We start from the raw sequence: 20,002 nt of genomic DNA, 5'->3' as shown, positions 1-20,002 counted from the left end.
AAGCACTATATCTCCAGGGATGAGGTGAAGATCTTCTTCACTGACAGGACGACAGGACTCAAGATACCAAGAGGATCATAGATGGAGCTAACTGTTGAGAGAATGCCTCTCCTGGTGAGTGGTCTGTCCTTGATCACAATCTTGAACTTAAAAGTATCAGACTAGATACACCATTCCACACCAAGTACTCTCTCTACTGGTAGCACATACTGGTCCATGTCCAACCTTTTCATATCCTTAGCTCTGTGGCTCTCAGGTATCACAGACAGAACATCACGCCTGTTGCTTATCCACTTTGTGAGCTGGAATGCACTTTTAGCACAGATGGAGACGAGGTCATGATAAAGTGACACTGTTTCCTCCTCTGAAGCCACTGACACAAGACAGTCATCAACATAGAAGCAATGTAGGACCTTATCCACCACTTCCTGGCTGAACTGTTCTTTGTTGTCCTCTGCACATTTTCTGAGGGCAAAATTGGCGCAGCTGGGAGACGACGTTGCCCCAAAGAGCACCATCATCCTGAAGTCGACGAGATCTTGATTTAAATCCCCGTCAGGCCACCAGAGGAACCTCAGCAAATCAACATCTTCCACTGGCACTCTTACCTGGTGAAACATGGATTCAACATCTGCCATGATCACCACCGGTTCTTTCCTGAATCTGGTCACCACTCCTGTCAGTGAACTTGTAAGATCTGGTCCCTGTAGGAGCTGAGCATTAAGTGATGTTCCCTGGAAACTCGCTCCACGGTCAAAGACAACTCTGATCTTTCCTTTTGTAGGATGGTAGACACCATGGTGCGGGATATACCAGACCTTGCCATCACTATGTTCCACATAGCAAAACAGACACCATTGTGCTTCAAGAAGCCAATCTTCTCTTTATGTGCTCTTTTCCCCAACTGAGGACACAAATCCAATGCATGACCTCCTCCATAGCAAAGACATGTCTTCCTTTCAGTTTGAACATGTTCCTTCCCTTTGGTTCCAGGTTGAGTTTTGTTTTGGCTACAGTGATAGCAAAAGTTCCTTTAATTCCAGAACGAGATTGTGGATTGTGCTTGCTTACACCTTTGTTTGTTGTCAGCAAAGGAGCATCCTGTATGTTTCCAAACACTGGGTCAGTTAAGATTCTCACTTGTCTCTCAATGAAATTAGTGATGTCAATGAATGTAGCTCTCTGGCTGCGCCTTTCTTGCAGTTCACAGGCTACAGTTCTCCACTTGTCCCTAAATTTGTAAGGCAATTACCTTATAATGGCCAGCATATTGGCAGGCATGTCTAGCTCATGCAAGTATTGCACCTCTTCCATGGCATTACAGCAGCCTCTGAGGAAAAAGCTGTAATCTTGAAGAGCTTTTACATCTTCAGTTTCGATCGGAGGCCATGAAAGAGCCCTTTCCATGTATGCAGATGCAACCTTCTGCTCATTTCCAAACTGCTCCTGTAATACAGCCTTAGCCTTAACATATCCCCTCTCTGGATCAATGTGCTGGCAGCTTCTAACAAGCTCTTTTGGATGACCCTTAGTGTGCTGCTCCAGGAAATAGAGTCAGTCACTGTGGCTCACAGTGTTCCACAGTGATCCATTCATGGCTCCTACAACGTATTAAAAACACAAAGATATTATCAATACAAATTAAATATACAAACACATACCGTGTGCACCTTCTGACCAGAAATTTAGGAGTTATGACTTTTAATGTCGCACTGATACTCTTCATTGGCGAACTCCTTAGTCCGTGTAGCTTCTGATAGTAGCATCTGGCAGTACATTCATTTTCTCTCCCACTAAGTGATCATGTGAACACCGCATGTTGTCCATTCAACGTAATTCACAGGTTTAACAGTAGGTGTTGCCATTACCCCAGGGAAACCAAATTACACTCGAGTGGATGATTGTTCACAATTGACATGACCTCATAGAAGAATGTTCTCAGTGAGGTGTCAGCTTCTATTTGGCGCTCCCACACGCCTCCCATATGGCTTGCTTCCAGAACATTCATGAGAAAGTCGCATTGGTTTCTTACCAGACAGAAATCCTCTCTTTGTCTAGTTCCATTAGACCTTTCTCCATCTCATTCTTCACATTGACAAAATTTGTACCTTGGTCAGACCGGATCTGTCTCTTAGCTCCTCTAATCGCTATAAAGCACCTCAAAGCATTTAAAAAGGCATTGTGATGGCCCCAGAGCCTGTTGCCTCTGTTGCCTTTGCAGGTCCTTGGATGGGTGGAGCCGATGTCATTCGAGTACTAACTGGGAACACCTGGCCAGTGCCCCAGAGAGCATTTAAACCCGCCTGCCCTGATTCCAGTCTCTCTCTGATCCCCTCTCCATTCACCACGCTGTGGTTGTTTTTTTGCGTTGCCTTTTTGGTTTTGTTTTGCACTGACAACACGCACCCTCACATTCGAACACCACTGATACAGACTTCCATATCCCATTGCAATTATTGTTATTTACTTTAATAAACTTCATTTTATTATTGCTGAGTTTGGGTGTGCGTCTCCCTCCTTTTTTGTGGCCTGCGAGCCGGTCATAACAGGCATCAATATTGAGATCCTCCAACATTTCAATGTGGATGGCTCTGGAGCTTCAACATGTGAGTAACAGACTGTATCTCTTGAATTCTTTCCGACCTTGTTTTGCAAGTAACACATCTGATATGCTTTGCCACTACCTTGCTGGCACCTATTATCCAATATCTGCTGGCCCTGAGTTCATTCAACGTTTGCCCTCGGCCTTGGTGCTAAGTTTTCTTGTGACAGTGGTCAAGTATTAGTTGTATCACCATGCCTTCCTTAGGAAGGATCACTGGATGTTTCAACTCAAATGATGCAGAGGACTTCCTCAACCGCCCTCCAACCCTGAGCAGTCCATTAACAAGGAAAGGATCAAGTTGGTACATCTTGTGACTTTTTGGTAGATTAGCAGATTTCTGAATGAACCATTTCAGCTCTTCTTCAAAGGCTTCCTTTTGTGCTGCCTTGATGAGTGCAAGGATGGCCATTCTTCTCTCTTCCACACTAATGGACCCTAACCAGTCTCCCCTTGCCAGTCTTTGAATCTGAGCTATGATGTTGAGGGCTGTGTTCCAGTCAGAGAATCTTGACAACCTTTCAAGGAAATTGTCCTTTTCAGAGGCACTTGTCTTGAGAACCTTTACTTCTGGGTCACCAACAAAAAGCTCTGGGGATCCTTGACTTGTGACAATCTCCCATTCCCACAAAAACTTAGGTCCAGTGAGCCAATTTGAATCAATCAGGTCTGCCACCTTGAGACCCCTAGATGCATGGTCTGCTGGATTTTGACCTGTTTCAATGTAGAACCATTGTCCCAGATCTGTAGTGTCTCTTATTCTCTGGATGCGATTAATGCCAAAAACATGAGAGCGCCGGGCTTCGTTCTTGATATACTCAAGCACCACCTGCAAATCTGTCCAGAAAGACTCCTGATCAAGTCCAACTGATTCAGTTCAAGCTCTTTTCTGAGGAGGTTACTTACCTCAAGGCACGGTATGGTGACTTTGTTAGTGGGTGCCACTCTGGCTTTACCCATGACCAGTGCACAATGCACTTGTTCATCAGCAACAATCCTGATATATGAACATTGCCTATAACCGTCATTGCTGGCATCTGAAAAATGATGTAGCTCAATTTTTTGGATTGTGCCAATGTTCTCAGGTACAAAGCATCTTAGTATTTGAATTTTCTGAAGATTCTCCAAGTCTTTGAGCTATGCTTCCCACTTTGGCTTTAGTTCGGGGGGGAGAGGTTCATCCCAGCCAACACCTTGCTTACACATCTCTTGGAGAACTCTTTTTCCAATCAAAATGTAGGGAGAAAGAAATCCTAACGGGTCGCACACACTTGCGACTATTGATGGGATTCCTCGCTGTGTGGCTGCCTTTTCTTTGAGGATGACATTGCATGAGAACACACCAGTCTCTACATTCCACTTTACTCCCAATACACTCTGCATTGGAGCCTCATTGTAGTTCAGATCCACCTCCTTCTTTACACTGGCATGTTCAGTCTCTGGAATCATATCCCAGACTTCTCTGATGTTGGACACAAATTTGTGTAGATATAGTTTCCCTTAGCACAGATTTTTTGTGCTTCATTGATCAGCTGCTTGGCCTTTTCGACTTAATCAACGCTGATGATCCCATCATCCACATAGAAATTTCTTCAAATGAAGCTTGCTGCCAATGGGTAGTCCCTATCATGTTCACTGGCAAGGTGTTTCATGCCATAATTAGCACATCCCAGAGATGATGCTGTTCTGAAAATATGCACTCTCATTCGATATTCCTTGGGCTCCCTTTCTGCGTTCCCATTTTCCCACCACAGGAACCTCAGGAAATCCTGATCTTCTTCGCTGACATGGAAGTGGTGGAACATTTTCTCCATGTCGCAAATAATTGCGATTTTATGCTCATGGAACCTACACAGCACCCCAGTCAGAGCATTAGTTAAATCAGGACCTGTGAGTAGGTGATCATTAAGAGACATGCCTTCAAATTGGGCAGAGCAGTCAAAGACAACTCTAATTTTTTCTGGCTTCCTAGGATGGTACACCTCGTGGTGTGGGATGTACCATGTATTGCCCTCTTTCAGTGTAGCATCTGCTTTTTCTGCATCACCATCCTTAAAGACACTGTCCATGAATTTCACATAATCCTGCTTGTACTTGGGACTCTTTTCCAATTTCTTTTTAAATGCTTCAATCGGACTTTAGCAAGCTGCTTATTGTTTGGAAGCTGAGGACGCTCTTTGAGGGGTAAGGGCATTTCCAGATGTCCTTCTTTATTATGCTGAATTTTCTCATTTGAGAGCTGTAAAAATTGAATGTCCTCTTGAGATATATTTCTTTCCTTAGGGTTTGTGTCCCGAAAATCTGTTTCCAGTGCCTCGATCACAGAGGCAGGTGTGATAGACGGATTACAGAGATGCGATGGCAGACCCCTGTCACGTCCATTGAACTAATTCAAGTTTTCATGGATCCCACTATACTCTAGACTAAATCAGTCTTGACTGCATATGGATCGTATTCTTTCCCTGATATCACTTGTTTTGGTTTCAGGGCCCTTGTGCAGTCATAGCCAATCAGGAGTCCCGCAGGAAAGTTCAATAGATCTGGCATCTCTTCTGCTATGCTATGAATGTTGGTCCAACCCTTCACTGTTTCGTGAGTGGGAATACTATTCTGCTCCAGTGGGATGTATTCTTGAGTGTATGTGGGTGGCGGCTCAATGTACTCTTGTGAAAGGTACTCTCTCACTCTTAGTGCATCCAGTCTTTGGCAATGCACTATTGAACCCCTGTCAGTCATTGTTGACAACTTCAATTTAACAGGTTCTGTGTCTGCTTGAATTTTTTCACAAACATCTTGGTCAATAAATGTATTACTGCTCTGTGTGTATAGTAGTGCATACACCAAGGTTTCTGGGCTGTTTTTTGTTGCACAAGAGAGCCACACTGGAACAATCATTGAAGTGCGATCACTGTTGTCCACTCTCACAATGCATGCAATGGTAGAAGCACTTTCCTCCCGTGGTGGCGTTTCAGGCCTTTCTCCTTGTGGACATCTTTCATGAAATGGAGATGGGTGACTATGCCTGCAAATATTGCATGTGACCCTCTGTCTACAGTTTCTGAAGACATGGCCAACTCTGAGGCAACCAAAGCACATCTTTTTGTAAATGACAAATTTTTTCTTTTCCTCCAGAGGCATCGCTGCAAAATTTTCACATTAATATATAAAGTGATGTTGTTGACAGCAGATATATTCTGAAAATCAGGTCCTACAGCTGTCCCTCTACATCACTAAATGGGAAGGGTGAGTGCCAGGGGACCTAGTGGCTCATCTCTCCCTAAGAGTCCAAATAGCCTGTGGAGAGAAATACAAGTTAATATTTACATATCTCAGACGAAAACTCAAATCCTGTATTTCATAAAGTTAACATACTCATATCACAGAAAAGAGTTCAAATACTATGTATCATATGGTTAACAACACTAGCAGATATATTCTATTTGCTTTTTATCTTGAGTAGGAGAACGGGTGGTTTGGGTACCTTTGACGCCCTTTGATGCATTTAAGGCTTTTGAAATGGATTTTGGGTTTTGAGACCCTTTTGTTGATGCCACCAGGACACTGACTTTGAGACACTTCTGTTTGAGACGCTTCCCTCACAGGTTTTTAATCTGTGTGCTTTGATGCATAGAGAGAGGAGACTGGATTGCATACTATGCATGCCTCTTCTGCCATGAAGTCAGAAAATTCCTTGAAACCTGGATAGGACTTCCTTTCATTCAGTTCTTTTGTGACATACCGGTTCCAGCGGGTTGTTGCCCAGTCAGGATGTTTCAGTAATAATTTTTGATTTTCTTCACAATAATCTAAAACCCTTAGATCTTGAACATGGGGCATCGCATTCTTACAGGAGATGAGGAAATCACTAAACTCTCTTAACTTAAGTGAGTCCTTTGGTCCAATCAAATCAAAATTTCCTTTTTCCTGTTTATTTCAGCCTGTTTTGATGCGAAATGTGCCGCTGCGTCTGCCTTCTTTGCAGATACATGACTCTCTTGCTGACTACTCCGATCAGCTCTAGACACAGTTGAGCCGTAAACTGACCTAGCGTCATTTCTCTGGAGTAACAGGAGGAGTGATTCTTTCAAAGCCACTGCATCAAACTCCTTGGTATCAACTTCTATATACCACTTTTTCAGGAGTACAGTTCTTTCAGTAGTAACTGAGGTGCAGCTATCCATTTTCCTCCTTATATCTTGAGATGGTGTGGTCAGTGCACGTAAGCTCTCATATTCCTGTTTTAGTTCTGACACATTTTTCCACTGATTTGATCATTTCACCTAACTCAGTTTTAGAGCATTCTTCTTTGAGTTTAGATCTAGTGAGTTGAACCTCTGCTTTGAAGTTTACATATGTGAACATAAACTTTCTTTCCTCTTTTGTCATCTCATTCCTTTTAAACTCAAGCGTTTTTTCTGTAAGGTTTCTCCCTCACTGATCGTCTCACCTCTTGTTCAACTTGAGATGGTGCCTCTGGTAGCCCTATCCTGTGTATTTCAAAATCTGCATGAATTTCAGCGATTCGTTCTTCAATTTTTTGTCTTTCTGATTCTTCAATTTCACTACTCTGCTCCATTTGCACACTCCTTGCAAAACCCGCACGATTGTAATATTAAACAATGAAGGGCAAACTTACAAAACCATCAGGAAAATACACATCAATTATCAAACAAGCTACACACTTCCATTCAACTTGGAACATTTACAAAATGCAATTTTCGATTTCCCCCTTTTCTTTTGTCTTTTTTTTTTTGAGTACTTTGATTTGCAAAAAATATTAACTAAGAAGGGGGACTATGTTTTCAAACTTAAAAGATACAGTCTGACCTGGTATGTCCCAAAGGTGTTATGACTTATTGTAAACTGCAATGTCCACAGGCTTAACAAATTGCCTCCACTCTGGATCAGGCGATTGTGGTTCAGATGTCTGACAAATGTTGGGATATGCAGGCAGATCTTCCATGTGGACTATGGTAATGAAGTCTTTGAAGCATGGCAGAATTATTTACAATGTGATTACAAAGTAAACAAGCCACTTTCTTCAGAAGGGAGTTCAAATCTCTGGAAATCAGCACATTTTTATGCGACAACTACACCGTCCATCCTCTGGTTTCACAGATGTCACAGCCCAGCTCTAAACTGTGGCAAAAAAGAGAAGTCACACAGGTATTCAATAATACTGCCCCTTAACTCAGCAACCCCCAGCTCTTAGAGAAGCAAATTTAAGAGTTTACAGGGAAAGCCAGAAGAGGAAAGTGGGGACCAATGAGTCGGAAACAAGAAAATGCAAAAAACCAGAACAGTTAAGTCTAAACGAAATTCTCTAGGTGCACCAGTGCACAACTTGGCGTGTGACCCTCAAATGCATAAGGCTTTACCTTAACCAGTAGTATGCTCTTTAGACTGGAGCAAATCTGTGATGCTCAGACTTATGGTCATACCAGTACTTTTTCTCACCAGGCTTACTGTACTTAGGTGTTCGTATTGTACCAACTCTGCCTGTGGTCTGCATACCGGTAGGAGCTGTGGACAACACAGAATACGGCTGCAAACATTCAGGCTGTTCTGATCTTATTGAATAGATGCTGCTAGTGCGGCAGGTTTAACATGCACATCACCACAACACTTACTCTTAGCTCTTATGGCGGAACATTCCAGTGTCCCCTTTCCGTACAATAATTACACATGTCAGCATCAGACTGTCCTCCTGAAACCTGTTTTGACCTACCAGCCCTGTCCTCGGACCACATCCTTGGTCGCAGCTTAAGCCAGTTCCCAGCATCACGGGCACGGGACTCAAAATCAAGCTTATGCACCAGGACATACTCGTCTGCAAGAGCAGCAGCCTTAGCAGCAGTTTTGACTTTACACTCATTAATATAGGTGGCAACATTACCTGGCAGAGATTTTTGAAACTACTCCAAAACCATTGCATGGCATAAATCAGCAAATGTTTTAACTTCCAAAGCTGTACACCACTGATTAAAGTGAGTTGCCAACTCCCTGGCAAAATCCATATGTGTCTGGTTACTTGACCTTTCCCATGATCTAAATTTCTACCTGCAAAGAGTACTACACACTGTTAACTGAGCCGTACGCACTAACACAGGACCGTACAGACCACCAAATGCACATAACAAAATCGGAGCCCTCTAACTGCCTAACCAGAAACTACCTTGTCTTCAGGTAGCTACTTGTGGTGGGTATTTATGCACCAGTAGCCCGATGGAACAGTGAGGCAACCAGAGAACTGGCGACCCCTTCGTAGCCATGGATGTGCCCCCGAGACTAACCATGTTCACCACCACACTACAAACTCCCCCCAACGAATACCATAGGGAATCTACAGCCTAATCAGGGTGTGAACTCTGACAAACTACTTTGAATGTGCATCTGACAGCCGGTACAACCTGCTGTGCACCTCAAAAATTACAAGAGTACATGCTCTCTGGTGAAAAACTAACCTCTCCTTTACTTCAACACCCACCACTAACATTCCAAGCATCAACACAACAAAACAAGACACTGACAAACTACACTTACATGCAACCAATTATACCCGTTTAGAGTGACTCCCTGTAGCACACTTCCACAACCTCATTCACAAAACACTGAAAACTCTGGACGTGGTACCAACACACCAGAGACCAATACTACTGATTATACACTACCTTCACAATTTTCAAACTTGCTTGCTTAAGAGGCAACAACTTTAACTAAATAAACTTACCACTATACCTCCAAAGACTGTTAGGACGACCCCCAATTGTCACAGCCCGGCTCTAGATTGTAGCAAAAAAAGGGAAGTCACAAGGGTATTCAATAAAACAAGAGTAAATTTTTGTAACACAAGGTACTCAAAACCAACAAAAACTAAAAGTAAGTAGAGTTTGTCTGTAAAATCAGTCATGTAGGCAGTTGCTGAGTGAGTGTATGCTGTGTGGGTGTTGTATGGTGAAACAAAAGGAACCAAAAAGCAACCCAGGAGTGTGTGGGGGAGAGAGAAGAGATGATCTAAGGGCACACCAGGCCCAAGTGTGTCCCATCCGTGTGCTCAGGAACCTGCCCCTGCAAACAAAGAACACAGCAGCAACAAGGAGTACAAAGTAGAGGGGTCATCACACTGGTTCCTAAAGAAAAGGTCCAGACAAGTGTTAGGAAACATGCATTCATTACTAGGAGACTGAGTGTGAGTGTGTGTGTGTTTGTGTTTGTTTTAACATTTTTACCTGCTTCATTTTGGCAAGCTCCCTTCTGGTGTGCTCATCGTTGCGCAGGTCCTTTTTATTTCCCACCAGTATAATGGGAACATTAGGGCAGAAGTGTTTCACCTCAGGAGTCCACTTCTCGGGAATGTTCTCTAAACAAGGAGACAAAAAACACCATCACTCAGAGCACAGACACAGCTGTAGTGTGCATGATATATGTAGTGTGAAATGATTTATCTTAGTTGAGTAATTAATCGGGAATTAAGAATGTTGCACAGAGTCCTGACAAATTTCATTATACAATAAATGCCTTGGTAAGTGTGCACAGTTGTGATTTATAGCGGAGAGCAAACAGACACGTGGTGGGATAACATGTACCCGAGGAGGAGCATGTGAATATACTTCTCCGTGTCCAACAGATGTTCAGTTATTTTGTGTGTGGCTGGTTCTTTGCATTCAATTATTAAAGCTGTTTTTAACACAAAACCTTTGCCTGAATTCAGATGAAATTAACTTGTATCAGAGAAAAAAATGTAACACAGACACTGACACACACTGTCAGAGGTCTCTGGTTTCACTTACCGAGACTGTCGGGACTGTCAATGGAGAAGCACATGAGAATGACATCAGTGTCTGGATAAGAGAGTGGGCGCAGTCTGTCGTAGTCTTCTTGACCTGCTGTATCCCAGAGTGCTAACTCGACCTGCGGGAATAGTTCACAAGTTATCAACCACATGAAGCTGAACTGTGTTCAGGGAGTTTTGACATTAGACTGACTTACTGAGTGCATACACACCAATATCCTCTTATTCAGGAATTCTTAAGTATTATACTTAAAGCACATAAATCATCCAATTTATATGACTGACATGAACGATTTTATATAAAGCAGTACATTCACTTAAAAGACAAACAAAAAATTATAAATTCCACACATTATACTTCCTTGTCAAAACAAATGTTTTCATTTTCAAACTTGTAGCCTTCATCCCAAACCAGTGTTAGTGACATCTAGGGTTGCCAACTTTTTCACTACCAAACAAAGGACAAAAGTTGGCATGCTGTGGCGCTGTGGGCATGGTGTTGTGTGAATATACAGTGTATTTTTTAAACCATTTGTCATAATAATAGCTAATCTCTTACAGTCAAATTAAAGATTAATACACAACTCTCATGCCTTGGCAACATATGGTAGGTTTAATAATAGTTTGTTAATTTACAGCAGGTAGCTTTAACACAGTCCTTTATTTTAACCATTACCTATTACCTTTACTATAAGTCTAAGTCAAAACACTTGTGACTCTTGCACTGTAGGTTAGAAAACGTTATCCCCTTCTTGTTAATCTTGTTAATCAAGCAGTCTTTTGTCTGTTTGTGCAGCCAGATAAAAGTCCTTACATGAAAAGTCATAGTTCACAGATATTTGAAGTTCATTTTTGATCAGCTCTGTGCTGCATCTGTTTCTTGAGTCTAACCATTTAATGGTCATCAAAGAGAAAATCCCCTCTACAAAGGCATTTGAGTCTGGCACACTGCGGACAAATGAGACAATCCTGAACATGTTGATTAAGTTGGCTTTCCCTATGTTTTGGAAAACTGCAACTCACTTCTCATTGGTGTATTTTGTGGTATCCTGTCTGGCTTTCTGTATTTCCTTCCGGCTAGCACAAAACTCTTCATAGAGTTGGTCCATACTGACTGTCTCTGTCATTTTGAGGGCAGCCACCAACTGCTCCATGTCAGTGAAGGAGAGCTCCTCATGTAGGCCGATCAGTTTCAGTTTCATCATCACATTTTCAGATGAGAAATCAAACCACTTGTCAATGTATGCAATGACAGAGTCATAGAACTTCAGAAAGTCCTTTTGCCACTTTGATTTTTGTGCTGACACTTGTTTGTCCATCAGCTGCTTGCTCTGATATCCAAGAAAGCTGTCTTGTTTCCGCTAAAGCATCTTCACTTTGAATTTTCCCACCTCCTCGGTAAACATCTGTGATGTAGAGCGTTGTTTCCTTCAGCTTCCTAACGAGTGTGTCAAAAACACACCCCACGTTGTGGAAACAGCACAGATAAATCTAAGCAGTTCCAGTTCTCTTCGTCCTCAAAAATCCTCTTCAGTGCCACAGGACAGGGACCTTAAGTATGAGGTGAGAACTGGCCCGCTCTGCAGCAGATGAACAGCTGGATGAAGAGACAGCCATCGCATGCAAACATAACGCAGAATTTCACGCCATTCAGTGTCAACAAAGGCAACAAATGCACACAGTTCCTCTCTTCAGGAAGCAGACACTGAGAAGTGGCTGTAGATGCAGTTTTATCACTGCGTAAAAGTCAAGTAACTTGCACTGCACCCCATCAGACAGAAAAATATCTCACGCACACTGGACACATTTTTCTATTTCCCTTGTTTGACGCCTGAGACACACATGCTGCGTGAACCTCAGCAGTGCGTGTGCGTCGCAGAACTGCTGTGTCTCGCGCGCCTGCAGCAGCCACATAGACAGCGTTGCTGCTGCGGCGCTTCTGCTGCCAGCTCTATCTGTCTACATAGAGTTTGGCTTTGATAATGGCCATCAATAATAGCATGTTTCGTATCATTTAATTATAAATTTCATTTGTATTTAGTTTAGTCAGAAAAAGATTAAGAAGCGTGTGCTTAATTGTTAAAAATAAATAAATCATATGTGAGGTGAAAGCGGCTTTCTTTCTGATGGGCATGGTGGGGTCTAGTTGGGGATACTTCTGTGTCAGCCACATACACTCCTCACAAAGGACGGTTTTTTAAAATTCATTACATTAATCATTTCACTAGTTAAACCCTGCTGTCACCTCTCCAAGTGAAGAAAATCCCTCCTGACGACACCAAACGAGCCAACCACTCCGATAAACAAACCTCAAAACTAACTGTCGGGAAGGAAACTGACAACAATTAAGGAAAATGACAACACCAAACCTCTGCCTGGAAGCAGGTGAAACAACATGCAGGAGCCCCGGTTTGAGCTAATATCACGGAAAGCGAGCAGGGGCCGAGAAAAGAAGCTCGAGTTCCCCGCCAGAGAGGCTTCCTGCACCGCGCAGGCTGACAGGCTACAGATATAGACATTGAAAACATCGTGAAAGGTGTAATGTTGCTGGTATGATGTTAATATGACTGTCAACAGATCATTTTTTCTGTCTATTTTTGCTGAGGACTGCACGCGTCACGCGGAAAAATGGGCGAGACCCCAAATCTCTAGATGAGGCGCAGTTGAGACGCGCAGCTGCTGAAAAGCAAGAGGTTCCGCGACACACACGCACTGCTCAAGCAGACTGTGTCCCAGGCGTAAAACACACTCACCTTCAGTCGGGGACAGATAATCCAGAATATCCTGCACAGTCTTTGGTCCTAAAACATTCATTGTGATGATCTCAGATTTCGTTCTTCCTAAATGCATCTTCTTCACAACATCTGAGTCATGAAACAAAGCACCGTTGAGTTTAACGAAACAGTTGGTGCTGTTGTAGCTGAGTCCACGGTTAACAGTATGATACACGTACGAGGCTTCTCTTGCTACAATTTTGTCATTTTCCACAGTAGATGCCACGAGGAATGCACCGATATTGCTTGCACCTTTCGCTGGTGTGGCCTTCTTGTGCATTTCTGTGGACGCATGCTGAGTCGGGTCATTCTCACCTCCATGGCCAACCGAAAAGTCCCTGCTACATAAAGTACAGAAGGCTTTCATTGAGTCACCGCTGACGGGCTTAACCCACGTCTTTTTTTTTTTTTTTTACTTCCCATTGCTTTTTGTAGCTTAGTGTTGGAGTACTCGAGTCCAGGACTCGATCTCGAGTCCGACTTGCGCACTGATGAGTCGGACTCGGACTTGGACTCGAGCATTGACTGCATTCGGACTCGGAAGTTGAAGACGAGGACTCGAACTTGTTAATTAATGAAGAGGTTTTATATATCCGAATTTTTGCCGGTCAAATTTTCACACAGCCACACTATGATTCATTTCACGCACACAGCAGCAGCTGCGGCACAGACAGTGTACACACACACACACACACACACACACACACACACACACACACTCACACACACACACACGCCCACAGCGCATAGACATTACAGCAACACACACACATCGCCGTTGGTATGGTGAGTGAAGAAGTCACAAAGCTCGCAATTAGTAATACTTTTAAGTCCAAAAAAAGTATTTAGTTCTTATAAAGAAAATCAGAATCGACAAAAATCCAAGAAAATTGCAATCGGTGTTTAGTCAACTGATGATCATCACAAGTTTCTGATGTCTGGTCGTATCCGTCTATCAGAGGAGAGACACTTATTGCGCAGCTTTTTTTTGTCTATAGTGGATTGTAAACTGTACAGGATTAAAGTGACTCTCCCTGGCAATGTGTTTTGCTCTACTAGGTACAATAATAGGTTTAATCCAACATCCATCAATGTTAAAATGCACTTGAACGTATTTGGAGTTTTATCATCCTGTAAATAAATGTGTGTATAAAAGGATATCACACTGTAACCACTCTGTTGATGTACTGTTAGACACAGGTGGAAGTCCTCAGTTGTTGCCTTAAACCAAATGTTATCAGCTGTGACCTTTTCAAAAGTTCATCCACACACACAAAACCGCTGTGTTCTCACTTGATATTTTGTTGCTCACCTTGAGCAACATTACTATGGTGTCATTTTTTAATGTAAATAAAACTTGCTTAAGTCTTGATGCTTCTGACACTAAACTTATGGTTCTTATGTGAAACGTAGGTTGTTTGTTCATAAATCCTGGATCTCCACCCTGTCAGCAACAATGAAGGAACATTGTTTATCTATTTTTAAAACATTACGTTGCCTGTCTCATCAGGTATTTATTCATAAATTAATGACTTGAGGTGATGTATAAACATCTTAGAGTTTAATTCAGTTTTCATTTGAAAAAGTGATAAATGACTGTCTTTGTTTTTTTCAAACCACTTTGTTTGGTCAAAAACCAACACCAAAGACCTGGGTATCTGCAATTTGTATTTGTTTGCATGCATTTTATGTTGAATAAAGCGCTTTTTGTCTATCAAATTCAGACCTATCAGACTTTTTGCCTCGTGTTTCCAATCAGGGTGAAAGATGGCCTGGAAGTATAGAGGCTGACCAGTGCTCAGTCCAGCTTATCTGTCCTTGAGCTTGTTCTGTTACTGAACCGCCACCCTGAACCCAAGTCTGACTGAGACTCAGGCTGTGTCTGAAGTCACTCCCTAATAATTATACAGCACATTACATTTACTTTACACCGTTTTATTTGATCGTGAGAGAGTGTGTCAGTATGAAATATACACTCTATATACTGTAGTTCCCATTGAGATTTCACGATGTAATGACAAAATAGTGTCTGTGGCACGTCCACGACTTTCTTCTAACAATCTCCCAGTGCAATGTGTTGGATTTTCTAGAAAATGACTTTAATGCAACATTACACCTGTCAGGGATTATGCAAATTGACTCATAGATGTCTAAAATCTCTATTTAATGCTCACCACTGAGTACATTATGCAGGGAAAGGTAAATGAGTGAAGGAGGGGCTGATTTCAGACACAGCTCTGGTGTATTTGTAATTCAAGGATATGCATAAGACAAAATGCCTGTGCATGCAAAGTTTTATCTTCAAAGTAACTTTCCCTACCTAAAATCTTTCATTTTGTATCCAAGCAGGACTATGATTCAGTGGCGTAAGTGCTCGTCAGTGTTTTTCAAGCAAATGATGCAAATTATCAAGCTTCTTACAAAGTAATTTATTACACAAAACACTAAGTTTCCATTTGCGTTTTAACAAAATGCGTTTCCAGTCTCATACTGTGCATGTGATCATAATGCACGTAGGATTTGTATATGAAGCACACAAACAAATTTTTGACTTCACGTGTGCATCTGTTTGTTGAAATAATTAAAGGACTACGGGTCACAGTGTATAGGTACTTCACCCTAGTTGGCTGTGGAAACATTCCTCAGATCAGCAGGCAGGGCTTAAGCACTTAACTGTAGTTGGCAGGTATGACACAACAGGTCCCCTGGCTGACTTCTCTGATTACATAGTACATGTTGATAAAGGAGATTTCATTATGGCAGATTTACTCATGTTAAAGTACAAAAAAGTATTTTCCATAACCTCAAAATTGAATACTGACAGAACCTGACTACTTTTGCTTAAGACAAAAAAAGTAAAAGCATTACACCTTTAGTAAAAACTGGGGAGAACAGTCTTTTGTGTGGGTGTGTTTGGGGGGATTTGACCTAATGCTCCTTCTTTCCCCCTGTAGGAAGCAGTCCTCATGCCCCCGTTTACAGTAGGACGCATTTACTGTTCTTCTTTCCCCGCCGGGCTTGTAGTGCAGCCCTGGTGGCCATCTCGAAGACTTCCCTCACACCATCCTTTGTTTTTGCAGAGCACTCCATGTATCCAAAGGCACCAATCCTGTTAGCCATGTCCCGTCCATCCTCTGGTTTCACAGGTTCCTAAAGAAAAGGTCCAGACAAGTGTTAGGAAACATGCATTCATTACTAGGAGACTGAGTGTGAGTGTGTGTGTGTTTGTGTTTGTTTTAACATTTTTACCTGCTTCATTTTGGCAAGCTCTCTTCTGGTGTGCTCATCGTTGCGCAGGTCCTTTTTATTTCCCACCAGTATAATGGGAACATTAGGGCAGAAGTGTTTCACCTCAGGAGTCCACTTCTCGGGGATGTTCTCTAAATAAGGAGACAAAAGACACCATCAGTCAGAGCACAGACACAGCTGTAGTGTGCATGATATATGTAGTGTGAAATGATTTATCTTAGTTGAGTAATTAATCGGGAATTAAGAATGTTGCACAGAGTCCTGACAAATTTCATTATACAATAAATGCCTTGGTAAGTGTGCACAGTTGTGATTTATAGCGGAGAGCAAACAGACACGTGGTGGGATAACATGTACCCGAGGAGGAGCATGTGAATATACTTCTCCGTGTCCAACAGATGTTCAGTTATTTTGTGTGTGGCTGGTTCTTTGCATTCAATTATTAAAGCTGTTTTTAACACAAAACCTTTGCCTGAATTCAGATGACATTAACTTGTATCAGAGAAAAAAATGTAACACAGACACTGACACACACTGTCAGAGGTCTCTGGTTTCACTTACCGAGACTGTCGGGACTGTCAATGGAGAAGCACATGAGAATGACATCAGTGTCTGGATAAGAGAGTGGGCGCAGTCTGTCGTAGTCTTCTTGACCTGCTGTATCCCAGAGTGCTAACTCGACCTGCGGGAATAGTTCACAAGTTATCAACCACATGAAGCTGAACTGTGTTCAGGGAGTTTTGACATTAGACTGACTCACTGAGTGCATACACACCAATATCCTCTTACTCAGGAATTCTTAGGTATTATACTTAAAGCACATAAATCATCCAATTTATGACTGACATGAACGATTTTATATAAAGCAGTACATTCACTTAAAAGAAACAAAAAATTATAAATTCCACACATTATACTTCCTTGTCAAAACAAATGTTTTCATTTTCAAACTTGTAGCCTTCATCCCAAACCAGCGTTAGAGACATCACTTGAGACAATTGTCTTTTTCACATATGCAGATGTACTCAAGACATGTAAATAGTCTTTGAGGAGTAAAATCTGTGGAGTTCTTCTTTAATTTCTTTAACCAAGGCCCCATACTGTCCAAAGTCACTCACTCCTGCAATAACTGTCTATGCCTCCTTTGGTTACTGAAGACTGGAATATCAATTATCATGATATGAAGATAAATCTCCAGTGTCAACAGTTTCACTATTGAATTGATGTTTAGACCTCAATTTTGGGCAAAAACAGAGACACAGACAGTAACGCTTGATTAATGTGAGTGTTATTTTCTAATTAAACACTTAAGGCCATATATGAATTTTTAAAACCTTTTAAAACAACCTTAATTTGTAATTATTCAAGAGATTTTACTGCCATCTGCACAGGCACAAGGTACATGCATGTTGGAATTATTGCGTGGTTCAATCAGTCAGGTTTAAAAAACCCGACAAAAAACAAATTTACAATAAACTAACTTAAAAAATTAGATAGAAAAAATAAAGAGTAACAAACACACATTTGTTTTTTCAGCCCTAAGGAACCCGGTTATTTAAAAGTTTACCCAAAGTAAAAACGTATCTGGGTTTAAACTGATACATGTATTGTTAAATACTTATTCACAATCAGAATCATCTTAATTGGCCGATTATGTTTATGCATACAAGGAATTTGACTCCAGTTTAGTGCCTCTTGGTATACTTACAGAGAATAACAACACAACAATCTTCAGAAAGATACAAAAGGAATGAATATACAAGGGGAAACCTTTTCAGTGAACAGTAAACAGGATACAAACGCAAAGGTGTGAAGTTTGCAAAGAGTGTTGAGTTAATATTGAACAGTAAAAAAAATGGGTTACATGTTACTTATACATATAGTAGGTTAAAATGTCCTTATGTTCCACAAGTCTTAAATCAATTGAAATCCTCAAGCTTTATTCCTATTAATCACATCAGTGGATCACACAGTATATAACCTGTACGTAACACTGTTTATGAAAGCGGGTGGAAAAGAAAATACAACCAGCAATCAGCTCTTGTTGTAATCAGATATTAAGTTATACAACGCTGATTCCTGGTCTGAAATGTGAGGAGAGCAAAATTTCTCATACCTGTTTGCTATCAACTTCAATGTCAGCAACGTAGTTCTCAAACACTGTGGGCACATAGACCTCTGGAAACTGGTCCTTGCTGAACACGATGAGCAGGCAGGTCTTCCCACAGGCTCCATCTCCCACTATGACCAGCTTTTTCCTGATTGCTGCCATAGCTACAGACAAGAGACAGAAAACAGCAGAGGTTACGACATAGGAACACTTTATCTAAAACAACTGCAGGGCCATTTTTTTTTATTGCATTCAAGGATTATGCAACTACTACCAGCACCAGCACTACTACCCCTGTGAGAAACGATGAGAGGCCAGTAACCTTCAGCTGTGTTGACACAACGCCAAACCCGTCTGAAACCAACACCCGAGGCTAACAATTTAGCCTTCTGTAGCAACATCAGCATCATCACGGATATTTATGGTCAGTCTGTCAACTACACAGCAGGTTTTATACAAGGCTGACAGTCTTTAGTTGACTTTGTCTTGTATTTTAAGTCAAATTAGCAACCTTCTTCCATGATGATACATTTCCGCTCCAGTGTTTCTGACCCACCCCGGTATCAAGCTTGACAAAGTCTTCCCTTTATTTGGTCTCACATCGTCCCAAAAAAACAATAAATGTTATATGTTGATAGCCGGTGTCAACAATATGATTAAGAATAACTGCAGTGATGTCTGACCTAGATTTTATTGAGCTAGGAGGCTGTTCTGTTTACCAAAGACTGAACGTTAGCTACCGTAGCTAACCAGCTAGCCGGATACGTAGCTAGTGCGCTAAATTTACATTTTTATCTGATTATTCAAAGGTGGTGTAGGATACATGTGTACCTCTGTGTGTACATAATGAACCTGACGCCACAGTGGTGTGTGTGGTTCCCTTTTAAGAGCCAAAGCTCACTTCACAAACCGGGGTTTGCTACCCAAGCTTAGCTTAGCATAACGGAAGTCAATCGGTATGTTAGCTAGCTGGCTAGCGTAAGCAGAATATCGGAAGAAAATACACGTAAACAAACTATATGTAGCGATGTTATGACCACTAAAACACACTGACGCGGTGCTGCAATTCCACTTTACTTGTAAATACCATATGCTCACCCAGTGATTGATTTAAAATTTGTCCAAATGACTTCCAAGTAGTGCTTTGTTGGCCTCCGTCGCTGCTGGCTGACTGCGCTGCTGCTGCTGGAGGATTAACAGGAGGGAAGTGAGGGGGTGGGGAGAGCATAACAATACACTATTATACCAACACTAAAACATGGACTTTATCATATAATATCTTATTATAATAATAATGAGTATCATGATTATGATAATAATAATAATAAGTATTATTATTTGTAGTAGTAGTAGTAGTAGTAGTAGTAGTATTTCTATGTTGCATGCTTTAACATACAATATTTATGCTTTTATATTTTGTCTTACATGATTAAAGCCCCTTTTATACATTATTTACAGTACATATGTTTTGTATA

General features: G+C 41.6%; 1 protein-coding gene across 1 annotated transcript; it reads right to left on the bottom strand.

Moving 5' to 3' along the window:
- Nucleotides 1-15,582: 15,582 nt before the first annotated feature.
- On the bottom strand, nt 15,583-19,783 carry LOC137181513 (transforming protein RhoA-like). Its single transcript, XM_067587277.1, has 5 exons — nt 19,626-19,783; nt 18,534-18,691; nt 16,979-17,099; nt 16,418-16,548; nt 15,583-16,318 (listed from the first exon to the last, which is right to left on the bottom strand). Exons 1-5 carry the CDS (start codon nt 19,753-19,755, stop codon nt 16,145-16,147), a joined length of 714 nt encoding a protein of 237 aa, XP_067443378.1. The 5' UTR covers nt 19,756-19,783; the 3' UTR covers nt 15,583-16,144.
- Nucleotides 19,784-20,002: the final 219 nt, after the last annotated feature.

Source organism: Thunnus thynnus, chromosome 4 (genome assembly GCF_963924715.1).
Source record: "Thunnus thynnus chromosome 4, fThuThy2.1, whole genome shotgun sequence".
NCBI classification, from domain to species: domain Eukaryota; kingdom Metazoa; phylum Chordata; class Actinopteri; order Scombriformes; family Scombridae; genus Thunnus; species Thunnus thynnus.
The sequence above is the reverse complement of the archived record's forward strand: the minus strand, read 5'-3'. Positions and strand labels throughout refer to the sequence as shown.

Bases quoted from the DNA above. Each gene is read 5' to 3' on its own strand.
- LOC137181513 (XM_067587277.1), bottom strand. From the start codon at position 19,755: ATGCTCTCCCCACCCCCTCACTTCCCTCCTGTTAATCCTCCAGCAGCA. The intron at 18,692-19,625 runs GTGAGCATATGG...TCTTGTCTGTAG, and splicing joins AATTTTAAATCAATCACTGG to CTATGGCAGCAATCAGGAAA. The intron at 16,319-16,417 runs GTAAAAATGTTA...CCTTTTCTTTAG, and splicing joins AGCTTGCCAAAATGAAGCAG to GAACCTGTGAAACCAGAGGA.